At 45.0% G+C, this 18,609-nt stretch overlaps 1 protein-coding gene across 5 annotated transcripts in view; it reads left to right on the top strand.

Annotated features, from left to right (window-relative positions):
- The window catches only part of LOC137355613 (adhesion G protein-coupled receptor E2-like), an 82,399-nt gene that overhangs the window by 30,650 nt on the left and 33,140 nt on the right, over window positions 1-18,609 (top strand). For all 5 annotated transcript variants that reach the window (XM_068020940.1, XM_068020941.1, XM_068020942.1 and 2 more), the window contains 5 exons: window positions 5,093-5,239; window positions 7,301-7,450; window positions 12,017-12,157; window positions 13,958-14,025; window positions 17,702-17,836. In XM_068020940.1, coding sequence (XP_067877041.1) covers window positions 5,093-5,239; window positions 7,301-7,450; window positions 12,017-12,157; window positions 13,958-14,025; window positions 17,702-17,836 — 641 coding nt within the window. The remainder of the gene's footprint in view (window positions 1-5,092; window positions 5,240-7,300; window positions 7,451-12,016; window positions 12,158-13,957; window positions 14,026-17,701; window positions 17,837-18,609) is intronic.

Consider the following 18,609-nt stretch of genomic DNA (forward strand, 5'->3'; position numbering starts at 1 on the left):
ACTTCCAACATCCACTCAGTGACAGACACTGAACATTGGAGCACAGCCGCACAAAGTCAAACAGGGCACCCTAATAAAACACACAAACAGAAACTGAACCTACTCTCGTACCCACAAGATTTCCTTTTACTGTTCACACAGTGGTTTAAACCTACCATGTAAATCTTCCGATTAACTTCCTCTAACCATTATCTTTCAATCCGAGCACCTTTCCCTGTCACTTGCCCATAACCTGCTGTAATGCGGCCACCAGAAGTTTCACTGGGTCTTCTACTTGCTCTTTCTCTGCCTCGACTGCCCGTGGTTTTGACCCTAGGGAAGCCCCGTTTACCTCCTCCTTCTCCACCTCTACTTCCCGCAGCTTTGGTCCTGATGAACCCCCATATCCTGGTTTCCCCCCTTTCGGGAACTTACACTCCCTGAGCCAGTGTCCCGTCCTTCCGCAGTTAAAACATGCCCTGTCCCCGCTACCCACTCCTTGCTTCCATTCTCTTCTGCCACCCCTGCTTCCCTTTATCTCATGCACCTTTCCCTTCTGCTTGAACTCCCACCACTGCCCCCCACCCAGTCTGCTGTAAACACTAGGGTCAGCTTCCTACCCCTGCCTCAGTGTTTGTCAGGTCTTCGGGGTCAAACCAAGACTCTGCCATCGTTCCGAACTGTGGCAGGCTGTGGGCTACTAGAACCCTCAGCCAATGGTTTCTGGAGGCCCCTACCAGTTGCACACGGCCCTGGTTCCCCACTGTAGCCTTCAAATACACCGTCCATAATCTGTCCGCAAACACATCCGGTGCCTCACCCGCTAGCTGCCGGGTCTGCTCGACCTGTAAGAACAGGCTGCCCTGACCATGTCCCAACGCAACCAAAATCTCATCCTTCAGACCATTTGCATTGACCCCTCCCATCTTAGTGACCGCAGATAAGCTTTGGGTACACCTTCCCATCCAGAGAGGACAAGATCAGCTTTTTCACCTCGTCCTCATCGCAATTGTTGATCCCCTCCTATCTGCTGTATGCTGGTGAAGTGTCTAGGCGCTTACCCATTGTCTCTCGAGACAAAGAGGCCAAAGAAAGGTGAAGTGGACAGAGGCATTCCCTCCGTGCTTCAGCTTCGGCACGCCGGCTGGCATTTCCTGTAACTGTAGGGTAGTATAGGGAACCACATGGTCACTCTGCAACTGCGCCGGACCGCCGCCTGCTGGAGGCTGGCCGAACCTCTGCTGTCGCAGGGGGCACATCGGTCTCGGTGGACCTGGTGCCTCGGGAGCTGGCTTACCCTTGCTGCACTGGATCCCGTCATCGGTCTCTTTCCCCTCTTCATCCCAGTCTATACCACCTTCTCCTGGCACCATGAAACAAGCCATACCCCTGGCCCCTGATAATGCTCGAGTCAGCTTTCGAATCCATTCCCTACAGGCTCCGTGGTCAGCCTCTTCATATGCCCGACTCTGAGCTACCTTGTAACCTGCCTTACCGCCTTTAAGCTGCCCCTCAGCCTTGCCAGCCCTCTCCAGATTCCTGGCACTTTGTGCACGTTGAGCCTGGCACTCTCTCCTACTCTCTGTAATCTGACACTGTAAATACTCTACTGCGTTTCTTGAAGTCTCCTCCTACACTTTCCTCTCCTGCCTTTCACTGCTTAAATCTGCCACCAGTTGATTTACCATAGCTTCTCTATCCCCTGCTCTGTTCTCCAACTCTGCCTTTCCTCCTGTACCTGCTTAAGTTTCTCTGTTAAAATTTGAATCTGCCTCTGCATACACAGTAGCCAGACTGCCTTTTCCTTTGACTTCTTGTGTACGCTACTACCAGCCCATTCCATGGCCTGCTCCTCCGGACAGTCAGCGCACATCGATTCCTACACCCATGATGCAGAAAAGTTTAACTTGCTTCCCACATACTGGGATACCCTGTTCCCCACTGAGGGCTTCTTGTCTTTGACCCCATCCATAATTTGTCCTTAACCTTAAAGTCCTGCCGCAGTCGCCAGATATGTAAGAGGTTCCCGCTCCCATTTCCCCCTTTACTGATGCTTCTTGACTTTAGGATTTTGATGAAGGACAAATTGCACAGACACAGGGTTGGGTTGAACAACAAACTTGTTTATTAAAGCCTTCCTAACACCCTGATACAAAGACCTCTAAACTAATTTAAAGGACACCACACAACATCTTGATTGGTTGGTCCGATTTAAATCCCTCTACGATTTAACCTCAGCTCCCACCCAAACACACAAGTCACCATGAATTATAAGATAAACCTTTATTGAAAAGCCACAGGCAAAACCTGTGGTTTTCTGCCCCAAACTCACTCAATTCAAAACCCCAAACCCTCCCAGGATTTGGTTGTTACAATTAAAATTGATTTAAATTCTCAGCCCTAAATACCCATCGGATTTGGCTGATAACTTACAATCCTCCATGCGATTGGTCCTTCCGGTGAGAATTTGTAGGTCCACAAGCCAGGTTGACCTTTCCTGACCCTCCTTCTTGACTGCAGTGTCAAACCCTTCAATCTTGTCCTTTTTATGATGATCCTTATTGAAATATCATAAATACATCTCCTGAAGCCATCCTGCTGGATAGTGAGCACTTAGCACCTTTTGATCTCTTTTGTCTGTTACCTGCTTGGTCCAGACAGATCCACTTAGTTCTAATGTTAATTCCATGACTGAGAACAATAACAATAAGGTGAGGTATTCCAGTCTCCAGAGCTGATGTACATGAAAAAGGTTTATCTCCTGACAGGAGTGAATGCTGTGCTCTGGGGCTGGTTAGTTGTAACAATGGCCTCCCCAATTACTTAATTGGATTACATGATGGCAGTTATGCTGTGTCACTGTTATCATAATGTCCCAAATTCCAGTCCTTTAACAGTATCAGTTCTGTCCTGATGTTGGAATGTTTGAAATTGACCCATTGAAATGCAGGCTGCCTCTGTGTGCTTTGTGTTGAGTTTTGGCTCTCATTCACAGTACTATTGTCCATGGGGTTGGGATTCCTTCCCCATACTTCACAAAGTCCAGCTTTGAAGTCCAGTTGGAGGGGGAGGAATTCCGATCCCACAGATATAATCAATCGTTCCTTAAAAAGTCTACCTTTAAAACCTCCTTTTTGTCTCCAACTATTGGTTCATCTCGAATCCCATCTTCTCTAAAACTCTGGAATTAATCACTGTCACCCAACTCTGTGCCTATCTCTCCCACTACTCCCTATTCAAATCCATTCAATCTGACTTCTGACCATCCCCGGCACTGAGACTGCCAGCGGTCAAAGTTACCAACCACATCGGGTGTCACTGTTTGCTTCTCCTCCATTGTCCACCTCCTTGTTCTATCATTATTTTGCTCCATTCCCAAGGCAGTGCACCTCCCGTAAGGGCATCTCCTCCAGTGCTCAATGGTCACCACCCAAGCTTTCATCCTTGGATACTTCATATTCCTCATCCGCACGTTTGTCCCCCAGCAAATTGTCTGTAATCATGGGTTAAACTTCACTACGCATTTCATTCATGTTGAGTTTTATCATCCTCGGTTGCATAACTACAGCAAGACCAAAGGCATTGAGGTTTGACTTTGTGTGATAATGAGTGATAACGAATCAGCTTTACTTCTCTATAAATTCTTACTTCTATTGACTGCACTGGGATTACAAATCAGGAGAGAAGTAAAACTGGTTGCCAACTCACTATCACCCATTTTACACTGTTGTATGAGGTCAAGATCTACCCCATTGTGCTTGACTCCCACCAAGTTCAATGCACCTCAGCCCATAATCCCATCTGTTTATTGGATGTTCACTTAAACTCAACCCGAATATGCACAACCTCTGTGTATTGGCTGCTTGAGCCTCAAACCTGCTTCAAATCCAGTCCACCGATGTCCACCTCTGAAAACTCCCTCAACTTTGTGCCTTCCTGGCTCTAAAGACCGCATTCATACCGCTGCCACCTTTTCAAAACTTCTCCTCGTCGGACTCCCAGATTCCACATTATACAAATTGTAATTACACCCTATGCAGGAAGTCTAATGGATAAGTATCCAGGATTTCTCCTGTTCCTTTGTATCATAGAAACAGCTATCAGATCATAGCCCGAAGGTTAATTTAGAGGAATCTCACCTTCTAACACATTTCTGAGCATCAGGTGACATGACTTGCCATCAAAAGAGAAGGTTCTGTACTTTAGTGGGAGGGATAAGTGGGGTTTCCCTAGAACAGTGAGGGGCCTTCAGGGGAAGAGCTCACAGACAGAAGTAAAATACCCACAGAAGCCAAGTCTGCTCACCTTGGGTCTGCAAGATACCCGGTGGTATGACTTTATCATGTAACCATAATAATTACTGTATTTTTGTCTGAGTAATGAACTTGTATTTGGACAACGCACTCGAGCCGTGAGGACTCAGTTAACTAATTAAAGGAGAATTCCTTACAGAACCCGCTCATCTATTGCCCCCGTCCTCAATGACTTGCGTCAGTTATCATCAATTTCAAAATCCTATTCACACCTACATAGATGTCTGTAAAGCTTCATTCCATCTTTCACCTGCCCTGTATCTCTGCTCTTCCTTTTTGAGTCCAGTATACATTCCCATCTCCCTCCATCCCCCCATCAATGAAGCAGTCTTGACCCATCTTGCCCCACACTCTATCCCTAAACTCTGTTGTGTCCTTCTTCACCTTCAAAAGCCATTTTGAAGCATGCCTGCCACTTGTCCACTCTTAAAGACGCTAAATACCACACTTTGAGAATATTACATTCAGGCTAACACAAATTAAATTGATTTACAAGGTCATTAATCAGAAGCAACTTCAAAAGGTAAGAGGTGTGTGATTTTTAATTTAAGACTGTACATATCCTCTGGCTTTTCTGTGCAAGATTGCTATTTGAGGGTCACTTTAGCACAGAATTGTTTGTAGTCTTTGCCCATTACGGTCTAAGTTAACATAACTCAAACTCATTTCATGGAGGAGCGTTACTGCTACCAAGCAGCCAGTTTGTGAATGTCAGCTGGGTTTGAACCGAGGTCCAAATTGTGAGAGACTAGTGTTGAACACAATGCACCACCCTGATTATAACTCTTTTTATGTTGCAGATGAGGATGAATGTCTCACAAATCCATGTGGGCCCAATGCCATTTGTCACAACACCAATGGAAGTTTTTACTGTACTTGTGGTACAGGATTTTACTCACATTCTGGAGATCATAACTTCGCTGGTTTAGCCGAGTCCCACTGTAGAGGTGAATATCAATACTGACTGGGCATTGGTCTTAAACAATATTTTTGTCTGCAGTCCATTCTTCATTGATCATTTCCTGCTCACATTGGTCACTATATTATTACTTGATCCCTCTCCTCAAGCACTGTTCCTCCCTATCAAATCTGCTTTCATTAACCTTCCTTTAAAAAGCTTACAAACCCTTCTGTTATCTCCAACTATTGGTCCAGGTCCAATCTCACCTTCCCTATGACTCTGGAATGAATCACTGTTTAGTTTAGAGATACAGCACTGAAACAGGCCCTTCGGCCCACCGGGTCTGTGCCGACCATCAACCACCCATTTTATACTAATCCTACACTAATTCCACATTACTACCACATCCCCACCTGTCTCTATATTTCCCTACCACCTACCTATACTAGGGGCAATTTATAAAGGCCAATTAACCTATCAACCATCTCCCATCTCAGGCCCATCTCTCGCACAACTCCCCGTTTGAGTTTGTTCAGTCTCACGCCAGCAATGAGACTGCCACAGTCAATGTTACTAACCACATTCTGTTTGACTGTTTGCAGTCCATTATCCTTCCTCAATTAGTTTGTGGCTTTTGACACAGTCAATGGTGCTATGCTGATTGATTGCTTCTACTCCACGGAGCAGCTCCTAGGCGCCTTCCTCACATTCTTCCATTTCTATCTATCCCATGGGAAGCAGCCCATTTCCTGCAAGTCTTCAACTCCTGTGGACATATGGTCACCAAGCTTTCACCCTTGGCTCTCTTCTATTTTTCATCTACATGTTTGTCCCTGAGCAACATTACCTGTAAGCATGTGGTCACCATTTCTATGCATATGGATAATATCAGTTTTACCTGTCCATTGGAACCCTTGGTTGTACAACTACTACTTGATTAATTGTCAAGCATTATTGCTGTTCAGCACCAGCAAGACCAAAGGCATTTAGCTAGACTTTGATTTTGTGTGATAGTGTAATATGGGTGATAGCGAATCATCTGCCCACTTTACTGCTCTTCCGACTGCAATGGAATTATAAATTGGGAGAGTCATAACCAAGCTGCCAATTCACTATCATCCATTTTATATTCTTGCACCAAATGAAGATCTATCCCATTGTCTTTAACTTGCCACGAATTCCCTGCGGATTAGCCCATGATCCCATTCCTTTCCCAGCTGTTTGCTTAAGCTCAACCCAAATATGCACAACCTCACGTTCTGGCTGCCTGAGTCACAGGGTGGTTTGAATTCAATTCCTTATCAAATTTACCTAATTCAATCTCTGAAATATCCTCAACTTTGTCCGTCCACTGCTCCTAAAGCTCTCATTCATAACCTCTGTCAATGACACTCAACTTTTCCAAATCTCTCCTGGTCAGAGTCCCTGATTCCACCTCATACAAACTTCAACTACTCCTGTGCTGCACAAGATCCTTGTCCTCAATGACTTGAACCTCTCCCTCAAGGGATTGATTTCAAAACCGCCATCCTCATATACAAAAATCACTCGACAGCTTCTTTCCATCCTCTCTCTCTGGAACTTTCATCAGTCCCTTGCTCTCCCACCTTTACTCGACTATACATTTCCACCTCCACTGTCAATGAACAAGTCTTCACCCATCTTGCCTCACTCTCGAGAATACTGTCCATAAACTCTTTCACCTTGCTGCATCTGTACCCACCCTCAAGAGTTATCCCCGGTGTCCTGCTCAATATTTATCCATCAATCAACATCACTAAAAGACAAATCATCTGGTCTTTATCACATTGCTGTTTGTGGGAATGCAAATTGGCTGCTGCGTTTCCTACATTACAACAATGACGACATTCCAAAAGTCCTTCATTTACTGTAAAGTGCTTTGGGATTCCCTGAGGCTGTGTAAGGCTCTATATAAATGCAATTCTTTCTTTCCATGCCTGCAATCCACTGGAGTCTTGCATTGTAGAGCACTCTACTCTCAGCGAGCCAATGGTCACAGACATGGATATTATATCATTCAATGAAAAGAAAAAAGCTGCAGACTTTGCAAACTAAGAGTATTTAATGTTTCTATATTTTATTCCAGATTATGACGAGTGTCGCACGACTGCTACAATATGTGGAAGTAATGCAAGCTGTCACAATACTGAGGGAAGTTTCTACTGTACCTGCAACAAAGGATTTGTCCGATTATCTGGAGAAACAAATTTTACCGGATATGCAAAGGGATGTGAAGGTAAAGACATCATTCAGGGTATCACTTTGGGCCCAGTTCATAAAGGGAGTTTCTGTGAAAGCCCTTTTTAACGAGCTATTATTTAGGAAGAGAAAACTTCATTTCATCCAGGATGAATCAGTGACTGTGATCTCAAATGAATAGGTCACTTCGAAATGTTTAACTGTTTAAAAAAAAAGCTTCAATCTAACAGCTTGCTGTCTGTTCGGTGTTGTCGTGGCATTTTTATCTTACCTCACACTGCTGAGTTCGAATCTTGAGGAACAATTTCAAGCAGATATTTTCTTCTTTCACACTCACTTTGAGAATTTTCTTCCCTCAAAATTCTCCTCATCATCCTCGTCCTCATCCTTACTATCCAGTGGGAATCCTAGAGGGCAACAGATTAGGCAAGTAGAAAAGAAATAAAGACTTGCATTCATAATGTACCCTTTGCAGTCTCGTGACATCCCAATGCACTTTACAGCCAATGTAAGTACTTCTGACGAGCATTGACTCTGCTCGAGAACAGGAGAATAGTGGTTATGATAGTGGGGTATTGTTAACCTACTTATTGAGCTCAGGTCTTTAAAGCAGGACTTAAACCCACAACTGTCTGACTCAGAGCCGAGAGTGCTACCCACCGAGGTACAGCTGACGCAAATGTGGCGAAATGATCACACCACATTCCATCCTTCAAACCCTCCTGACACGTCAAATTCAAATTATCTGCAAAATACTTGCAGCAAGAAAAAGAAAGTTGCTGAAGTAGCTGGTATCAGCTATAGAGCTCCTCGAAATAGAATCTTTTACCGAGCGCCCGACGTCCAGCTACGTGGCAGGGGGAACCAGAAGATGGTTCCAGCAGAGGCCCTGCCATAAAGCCCAACGCCGGGAGGGCCCGGCCCCATCCTCCCGGCAGCAGTAAGGCTCCAGGCTGGCCCATCCCCACCCCGCTGCTGGGCAACGGGACCTTCATCTACATATTTAAATCAATAAAATGAATACATTATCATATACTTACCTTATAGATTCATAGACTCATACAACATAGAAACAGGCCCTTCGGCCCACCGCGTCCATGCCAACCATAATGCCTATCTATACTAATCCCACCTGCCTGCATTAATTCCATATCCCTCTATGCCTTGCTCATTCAAGTACCTGTCCAGATGCCTCTTAAATGTTGCCACTGTTCCTGCCTCCACCACCTCCTCAGGCAGCTCATTCCAGATACCCACTATTCTTTGTGTGAAAAATTTACCCCTTTGATCCCCTTTAAACCTCCTCCCTCTCACTTTAAATCTATGCCCTCTAGTTTTAGTCACCCCTACCATGGGAAACAGACTCTGGCTATCTACCCTATCTATGCCTCTCATAATTTTATATACCTCTATCATGTCTCCTCTCAGCCTCCTTCGCTCCAGGGAAAACAGACCCAGCCTGTCCAATCTCTCTTTATAACTCAAGCCCTCCAGACCAGGCAACATCCTTGTGAATCTTTTCTGCACCCTCTCCAGCTTAATCACATCCTTCCTGTAGTGCGGCGACCAGAACTGCACACAGTACTCCAAATGCGGCCTAACCAACGTTATGTACAACTGTAACATGACGTCCCAACTCTTGTACTCAGTGCCTCGGCCGATGAAGGCAAGCATGCCGTACGCCTTCTTCACCACCCTGTCTACCTGTGTTGCCACTTTCAGGGAACTATGTACTTGCACCCCAAGGTCTCTCTGCTCAACAACACTCCCCAGGGCCCTAACATTCACTGTATATGTCCTGCCCTGGTTTAACTTCCCGAAATGCATCACTTCACACTTGTCTGCATTAAATTCCATTTGCCACTCTCTTGCCCACTTTCCCAGTTGATCTATATCATGTTGTAATCTTAGTCAACCTTCTTCACTGTCCACTATACCACCAATTTTGGTGTCATCTGCAAATTTACTAATCATGCCCCTTACATTCACATCCAAGTCATTAATATATATGACAAACAACAGAGGGCCCAGCACCAATCCCTGCGGCACACCACTGGTCACTGGCCTCCAATCTGAAAAACAACCCTCCACTGCCACCCTCTGCCTCCTATCACCAAGCCAATTTTGTATCCAATTTGCTAGCTCACCCTGGATCCCATGTGTTCGAACCTTCTGGACCAGCCCACCATGTGGGACCTTGTCAAAGGCCTTGCTAAAGTCCATGTGGACAATGTCCATCGCCCTGCCCTCATCAATCCTCTTGGTCACCACCTCGAAAAACTCAAATTCGTGAGATATGATTTCCCACGCACAAAGCCATGCTGACTATCCCTAATCAGACCTTGCCTATCCAGATGCATATAAATCCTGTCTCTCAGAATCCCTTCCAATAACTTTCCCACCACTGATGTAAGGCTCATCGGCCTGTAGTTCCCTGACTTACCCCTGTCGCCCTTCTTAAATAAAGGCACAACATTAGCTATCCTCCAGTCTTCCAGTACCTCATCTGTGGCTAACAATGATACAAAACTCTCTGCCATGGGCCCAGCAATCTCCTCCCTTGCTTCCCATAGCATCCTAGGATACACCTGGTCAGGCCCTGGGGATTTATCTGCCTTAATGCGCTTCAAAACCTCCAACACCTCCTCCTTTGTAATGTTGCTATGCTCCAGGATATCGATTTTTACTTTAAATCTTCAGGGCCCACCGCGATCTTCGGCACAGCGGCTGGCACCCCCGCACCTTCAGTCTGGGGAAAGCAGGCGTGACACTCGTGGGGAGGAGCTAAGATTTTTACTGCGGGAGTGGGGGGTTGGGTCAAATAAGCATCATCAGTTTAGGGGATAGCGGGAAGGAGTGAACTTTCAACTTTGTACAGTCTGGGCAGGGGGAAAGGCCAGAATTCAAAGGTAAGTCTTTTGGGGGGAAAAGGGGGAAATACTGTAATTTTTATTGGGGGTGGAGTGGGAAAAGGGGCGTTAGAATTTTATTTGTTACATTTTGAGGGGGGTACCTCTTTAAAAATTTAAATATTTAAAAATGGCTCCACGCCTGCACACAGGCAACTGATACCATTGCTGCTGTTGGACAGCCCGCCCTTTCCACATGATTTGGGCGGGCCGCCTCACTATTTAAAGAGCCACCGTGCAGGGGCTCGCGACAGCTCTGTGTCGTGCGGGCTGCCGTTTTTTGAGCCCAACGCTGGCAGCGGTGGGGGGGGGGGGCTCCTAAAATCCAGCCCATTGAGTCATTTACAGCACAGAAGGAGGCCATTTGGCCCATCGAGTCCATGCCGGCTCTCCACAGAGCTATGCTGTCAGTCCCATTCCCCAGCTTGATCCCCAGAGTCCTGCGAATCTATTTCTCTCAAGTGAAAAAATTGCCTGACCCAACACAAAAATATATCAACATCAAAAAGCTTACCTTTTTCCTCAAAGAGAAAGAAATACTTGTACTTATACAGTGTCTCAGGACATCCCAAAGTTCTTTACAGCCAATGATGAGCTTTTGAAATATAGTCACTGTCCTAATGTAGGAAACACAGCAGCCAATTTGCACACAGCAAGATCCCACAAACAGCAATGAGGTAATGACCAGATAATTTGTTTTTTAGTTATGTTGCTTAAAGGAGAAGTATTGGCCAGGACACAGGGGAGAAAGCCCCCCACTCTTCTTCGAAATAGGCTCCTTTCCGTCCACCTGAGAGGGTCAACAGGGCGGACCAAGCAGGACCCTGAGCTTCCGGTTGCTTGCCATTTCAACACTCCCCCCTGCTCTTATGCTCACATCTCTGTCCTGGGATTGCTGCAGTGTTCCAGTGAACATCAACGCAAGCTCGAGGAACAGCATCTCATCTACCGATTAGGCACACTACAGCCTGCCGGACTGAACATTGAGTTCAATAATTTCAGAGCATGACAGCCCCCCATTTTACTTCCATTTTTAGTTGTTTTTTCTTTTTTCTTCTTTTTTACAACCTTTTTTTTTTGCATTCATTTCATTTCATCTTAGTTTGTTCAGTTGGCTTACCCACTGTTTTTTTTCATGTTTGCACTTGCTGCTGTTCAATATTCAGTCCGTTAACACCTATTCTGTACTAATGCTTTGTCTTTCAACGCACCATTAACATGTTGTTTGCCTTTGCTCCATGACCTTTTGGTCAGCTATGTGGCCTTGTCCAATCTGCACGTTCTCCTTTGTTATCTCTTGCCCCCACCCCCACCTCACTTGCTTATAACCTGTGACATTTTTAATATTTGTCAGTTCCGAAGAAGGGTCACTGATCCGAAACGTTAACTCTGCTTCTCTTTCCACAGATGCTGCCAGACCTGCTGAGTGGTTCCAGCATTTCTTGTTTTTATTTCAGATTTCCAGCATCCGCAGTATTTTGCTTTTATCAACATTAAAAAACTTTACGAATTATGCTTTCATGTTCTTTTTAAGTTTGCTTCTATCATGTGCACATCCACAGTTATTTTCGTTCAAAGTTGCACAAGGACTTTATAAACACCCTGTATATATACTTGTGCGCACATACATATTCTGTAATGGAGTTTGGTTGCTCACAGCATACAGTGCGATAACCTCCAGTTCTCTGTTACAGATGTCGACGAATGCCTTTTGAATCCGTGTGTCTCTAATGCAAGCTGTAACAACACAGTGGGGAGTTATACCTGCACCTGTAACCCTGGCTTTATATCATCATCTGGAGGCACCAGACTGAATCACAGTGATAAATGTGTTGGTAAGAGATTCACATTTTATTCTGCTGATTTTTCATTTGTCTGCTCTCTCTCCTATGGCTGCATGACTGAGGCACCAGGCAGTACCGCATTGTCGAGGCTGCCATCATTTAGATGAGATATTAAACCGAGGCCCTGTAAAGTGGATCCCACGGCACTATTTCGATTTCTGCCTGTGTCCTGACCAGCACTTATCTCACCAGCAACATCACTCGAAAGACAGGATATCTGGTTATGATCACGGTGTTGTTTGTGGGAGCTTGCTGTGCGCAAATTGGCTGCCGTGATTCTTACATCACTACAGTTAACACACTTCAAAAGTACTTTGTCGGCTGGAGAGCGCTTTGGGATGTCCTGAGATAGTGAAAGGCGCCATAGAAATGCGTTCTTTCTTTGTCGAGATTGAAGGAGACACTAACACAGTGCAACCTCCATCAAGTGAACCACACCGTTCGCCCGTTCAACTTTAGAACAAGTCCTTGAGGCATCAAATTTGCAGAAATTATGATGCATTGATTCTGTGCTTTGCCCAGAGATTAATAACAACAATTTACATTTATATCGAAGCCTTCAGGTAGAAAAACGTCCCACTGCTTTCCGGCCTATTCCTCTTGTCCACCAGATTATACTGAGTGGAACATCAGGAGGCAGACTCTGCCCAATAAATCACTAAGATTGCGTGTGTCACAGCAGCCTAATGCGCACTCACAAGATTTTCACCTGATACAGGCGGATGCCTCGGTCACCTAACCGAAGGCCCCGGGACATATGGCAGCAGAGCTGGAACAGGTCGCCAAGTCTCAATTTTAACTCCAAAAGTACCCGTTTCCCAGAAGGAGTTAAAATCCCCCCTACAACAACCCAATTTAACAACAGATACCTGCAACTTCTTCCCCAGATCTCGGCTCTTCTGCAGGATCCGCCCATGGAAGCGTTAGAAAATACACAGGAAAAAGTAGCAGCAGCCATTTAGGCAGGGGAGGCGGCTCACGGACTCAATATCTGCATGGTTCACCTTAAATTTGGTACAGTTCAAAATGTATTGTTGCTGTAACAAGTGTTGGTCAGACCAAACCTGAATGCTGTGTGGAGTGCTGGTGACCCAGTCAAAGGTATGGAACCACAGAATTTACAGCAACAACAACTTGAATGAGTGGTGCAGGGGTTAGCACCGCAGCCTTACAGCTCTAGCGACCTGGGTTCAGTTCTGGGTTCTGCCTGTGCAGAGTTTGCAAGTTCTCCCTGTGACTGTGTGGGTTTCCACTGCGTGCTCTGGTTTCCTCCCACAGCCAAAGACTTGCAGGTTGATAGGTAAATTGGCCATTGTAAATTGCCCCTACTGTAGGTAGGTGGTAGGAGAATTGAGGGAAGGTAGGGAATATGGGATTAATGTAGGATTAGTATAAATCGATGGTTGGCACAGACTTGGTGGGCTGAAGGGCCTGTTTCAGTGCTGTACGACTCTATGAATTAATATAGCGCCTTCAAGGTAGTAAAACATCCCAAGGTACAGTGGACAAAATTCAACACTGAGCCACAAAAGGAAATTTTTGGACAGGTGACCAAAAGCTTGGTCAAAGAGGTAGGTTAGGAGAGTCTTGATATCTCTTTCTATAATGTGCTTTTTTAACGTGTTGGACAAAAATACTCGAGTTTGCTTCTGCAGGATACACTTAGCATGCTTTCATGGATCTCTGGGATTGTTATAGATTTGATACTTTTTGATATTTTTGGATATAAGAAACTACTGCAGACAAATAATAAAGTTCCGCAGTGGTTCAGTTTTCTCTACTTCTCTCTAGAATTTGACTGTCCTACTGCTGATTTTACTGAGTGTCCACCCCTAACCGTGAAGGCAAGGCCAATGCAGGTAGGCCATCTGCCCTTTTCTTTCACTTTGGCGTTTCTTTTTTACTTCATTCTGGGGATGTGGGCATCACTGGCAAGGCTGGCATTTATAGTCCATCACTAATTGCCCCTGAGAAGGTGGTGCTGGGCGTTCCTCTTGAACCGCTGCAATCCGTGAAGGTGAAGGTCCTTGCACAGTGCTGGTAGAGAGCGCATTCCAGGATCGTGACCCAGTGACAGTGATGAAACGGAGATACAGGTCTGAGTCAGGATGGTGTGAGTGGCTTGGAGGGGAGCTTGGAGGTGACGATGTTCCCATACACCTGCTGCCCTTGACTTTTTTAGGTGGTGGAGGTCATGGGTTTAGGAGGACCTGGCCTGCTTGATAATATTCAAAGGCGATCAGTAATCAATGAGAACTGTAGTTGTTATTTGATACACTGCACTTGTGCCCATTGCAGACCTAATAACATTGAGTTTGTTCCTCTGTATGGCTCAGTAGGTGATCGCACCTGTATGACTGGGAAAAATTAATATCACTTAAAGACTCATCTTTCCGATGAGACATTAAACCAAGGCCCTGTCTACTCTCTTAGATAGATGTAAAAGATCCCGTGGTACTATTGTGAAGAAGGTAAAGGAAGTTATCCCCGGTGTCCTGGTCAATATTTATCTCTCGATCAACAACACTAAAACAGATTATTTGGTCATTATCACATTGCTGTTTGTGGGAGCTTGCTGTGCGCACCTTGGCTGCCACATTTCCAACATTACAACAGGGACTATACTTCAAAAGCGTTTCATTGGCAGTAAAGTGATTTGAAAGCTGCTATATAAATGCAAGATTTTTTTTCTTTGATGTGGAAAGATACATTTTGAAGCCCCCAGCTTGTGTTGGGTTTGATAATCTCAGTCTGGGTGGTGTCACAGGCTCAGTGGTTAGGCCCCTGAGCTAATGAGTAGGTAAAGAGCATCCCAGCCCTTATCCTGTGACCCATATGGAACCATGTCAATGAAGACCGAATCGGATTTCGTTGTGGAGATTTTATCTTCAGCTTCCAGATTCTTTCCGCTCTTCATCCTCTTCCACAATAATATATGGGTTTGGGTGTTGGAAAAGAATTGAGGTTCTTCAGTCTATCTCCAGATAAGGCACAATCTCCACCACTTGTGGAATAACCACCAACGCTCATGGGTACTTGGACACTGACTCTACCCTATTCTTATTTGAATGTGGTTTAGAGATAGACACAGGTACCAAATTACATGAAGCATTTGAGGAAGAGGTGCTGAGATGAAGCAAACTAGTACTCCATTTCATTCTTTCAGCAAGTGTGAAGGAACTGCCTCCAGTTCTTTGCAGTGCAAACAAGGTACAAATGCCAAATATTGTTTGAAGAAAAAAATCGCATCCAAGTCGTAGAGCTGAAATAGATAATGCTAAAAATAAAAGGGCAGGTGAGCAGCAAAGTCCAATGAAAATGTTGTTTCTGATGATGTGGTTTGTGGGTCTGACCTGATTTTAATTTTGGAACAAAACGGAGGTTGCTGGTGCCACGGAAGAAATAAAATGTGTTTGAACATTTAATGTAGGCTTCCTGAGCAGTCTAATTCTCACCCATCGAGGAAAATAGTGCTGTGCTTCTGACATATATTTTACAAAGAAAAGCTATCAAATGCTTATTTTTAAATAGAGGGCAGAGCTCCATAATTATCACCACAAAAAGGGGTGTTTCATCCTTTAGGTATCTGAGGAACTGGCCAGGTGTTGACACAAGAGTTATCCTTTTTATATTTTAATTGCTCGTGATAACAATCTAGATATTCTAATGAAGCACATTTTGAGTAACAATAACTTGCGTTTGTATAGCGCCTTAACAAAGTAAAACATTCCAAGGTGTTTGGCAGGAGCATTATGGAACAAGGTTTGACACCAAGCCCCATAAGGAGAAAGAGACAAGTTTTAAGGAACATCTTCAAGGAGAAGAGAGAGAGAGAGAGAGAGAGGTGGAAGGGTTTATGAAGGGAATTCCAGAGCTTAGGGTCGAGGTAGCAAAAGCTTGACCACCAATGGTGGAGCGATTAAAATCAAGAAACACAAGAGACCAGAATTGGAGGCAAGCAGAGTTATGGAGGGTTTTAGAGCTGGAGAAGATTACAGAGATGGGGAGGGGCGAGGCCACTGAGGGCTTTGCAATCAAGGATGAGAATTTTAAACTCGAGGCATTGCTGGACCGGGAGCCAATGTAGGTCAACGAGCACAGGGATGATGGGCGATCGGGACTTGTTGTGGATTAGGATACAAGCAGCAGAGTTCTGGATGAGCTCAAGTTAGAAGAATTGGCAGCCACATGGGCCTGAGCTGTCCTTCTCCCCCATGCCACTGCGATAATTAACTGCGATATGAGTAGAGCACATTTATTTCTTCACTAGCAGATGTCCTGTGGCATTGCTCATGCCGAGTCAGAGGATATGGTGTTCGATAAAAACAGGCGCATCGTTGTGAGAGCGTGTCATGGGGAAAGTGTGACAAGATGGAAGCGTGGCAATTGAAGGAAGTGCAAGCTACATATATGATTTTTACATCATTCTTAGCTTTTTTTGTCATCAAAGTCCAACTGGTTCACTAATGTCCGTCAGGGGACAGGATCCTGCCATATCTTACCCTGGTCTGGTCTACTTGTGACCCCAGTTGCACACTAAATGGCTTACTCAGGGCCACTAGGAACTGGGCAACAAATGTTGCTTTGCCAGTGCACCCACATCCCAAGAACAAATAAAAAGACATCTGGTAGCATTGCTGTTGTGTGCTGGAAGATACAAGTGGTTCGTCATGAAAGTGTTGTCAACAAAGTGTGAATGGGAAGATGGGAAAGGGAAGTAGATGCAACATTTACATGAAATGCATATTCCTTTTTGTATTAGAGACAGATTTGATGCCTTTTATAGGCAAACACAACACTATTCATTTATTAATTAATTTGCCCAGGGACCATCTTTTTACAAACTTCTTTCCAAAAACTTTCAGCAGCAGTTCAAGAAGGCGGCTCACCATCACCTTCTCATGGACAATTAGTGATGGGCAACAAATGCTGGCTTTGCCAGTGACGCCCACATCCCATGAACAAATAAAAAAAAACAAGAATATGCACTCCTTATTATCTACCTGCTCCATGTGCGGAGTTTGCAAGTTCTCCCTGTGAACGCGTGGATTTCCGTCGGGTGCTCCGGTTTCCTCCCACAGCCAAAGACTTGCAGGTTGCTAGGTAAATTGGCGATTGTAAATTGCCCCTGGTGTAGGTAGGTGGTAGGAGAATGGTGGGGATATGGTAGGGAATGTGGGATTAATGTAGGATTAGTATAAATGGGTGGTTGTTGGTCGGCACAGACTCGGTGGGCCGAAGGGCCTGTTTCAGTGCTGTATCTCTCTATGCAACAGTGTAATCCTCAACTCACTATGCACAATATCCACTCGTTTAATAAAATGACTTTATACAAAGAATCAGGATGGTCCGTAACATTTGTCAGTAATGTTCCTGGTTATCACACATGACAGTACTGTTGTCCTTGACTATTACACATGACAGAAATGACTAATGCACATGTGGCCATGTGCCATGTATGTTCTGCCCTTGTATTTTCCAGTGAACAAACATGTACTGTTTTGACATTCTCTCTCTCTCTCTCTCTCTTCCCAGGCGAGTAACTCGACTCCTGAGCCTGGGCACGAGGCTGGCAATCCATACTGCTCGGTCATCAGCTCCTTCCGTGATTACAACGTGTGTGAAAAGTTACACAGCGAAGAGGATTTTGACTCTGAGCAGTATCTGATGGTGAGGAGTGCACAAGGGGGGATTGAACTAATGTGGATTGTTGTTTGCCAATTCAGTCAGTACAAAGAGATTGTTTTGAGACATGCATCAAGCACGGAGCTCTGATTTGGGACCTCAGTTGCAATTCATTTCTTTTTACCGTTGTCCCTTTCACCCCCAAGCAAAGATGTCTCAGAGTAACGATCGACTATTACATAGTATTTACAACACTGAAACATTTGGCGCAACTCGTGGCTGACGGTATTTATGCTCTGCACTAGCCTCCTTCCAACCCTCTTCATCTAAAACCATCAACATATCCTTCTATTCCTTTCTCTCTCATGTGCTTATCTGGCTTCCCCTTATATGCATCAAAGCTATTCACTTCAACTATTCCTTGCAGTATAAAGTTCCACATTCCAGCCAACCTCCAGGTAAAGAGGTTTCTCCTGAACTCCCGAGTGGAGTTATTGGTAACCACCTCACCCGCAAGTGGAAACATCTTCTCTACGTCAACCCTATCAAACCCTTTCATTAGCTTTCCGGTCCCTCCCTGAATCAACCCATTTCCCCCCCATATATTAACTCATGTAGTGATTGTCTCAAGCGGTGTAACATTGGGTGGGGGCAATTCCAGCTTGTCTTCATCCCTTGCTCCCACTTGCCAGATGTGCAGGAACCACTGGACCACAATCAAGGATCTTGGCTGCTGTAACTTTCCTTCCACAAGGCACAGACTCCCATTGTAACCTCTGCCCCAGTGCTAATTCAGGGATTGAACCTGGAAGCTTCCT

The sequence above is a fragment of the Heterodontus francisci genome, chromosome 43 (assembly GCF_036365525.1).
Source record: "Heterodontus francisci isolate sHetFra1 chromosome 43, sHetFra1.hap1, whole genome shotgun sequence".
NCBI lineage: Eukaryota > Metazoa > Chordata > Chondrichthyes > Heterodontiformes > Heterodontidae > Heterodontus > Heterodontus francisci.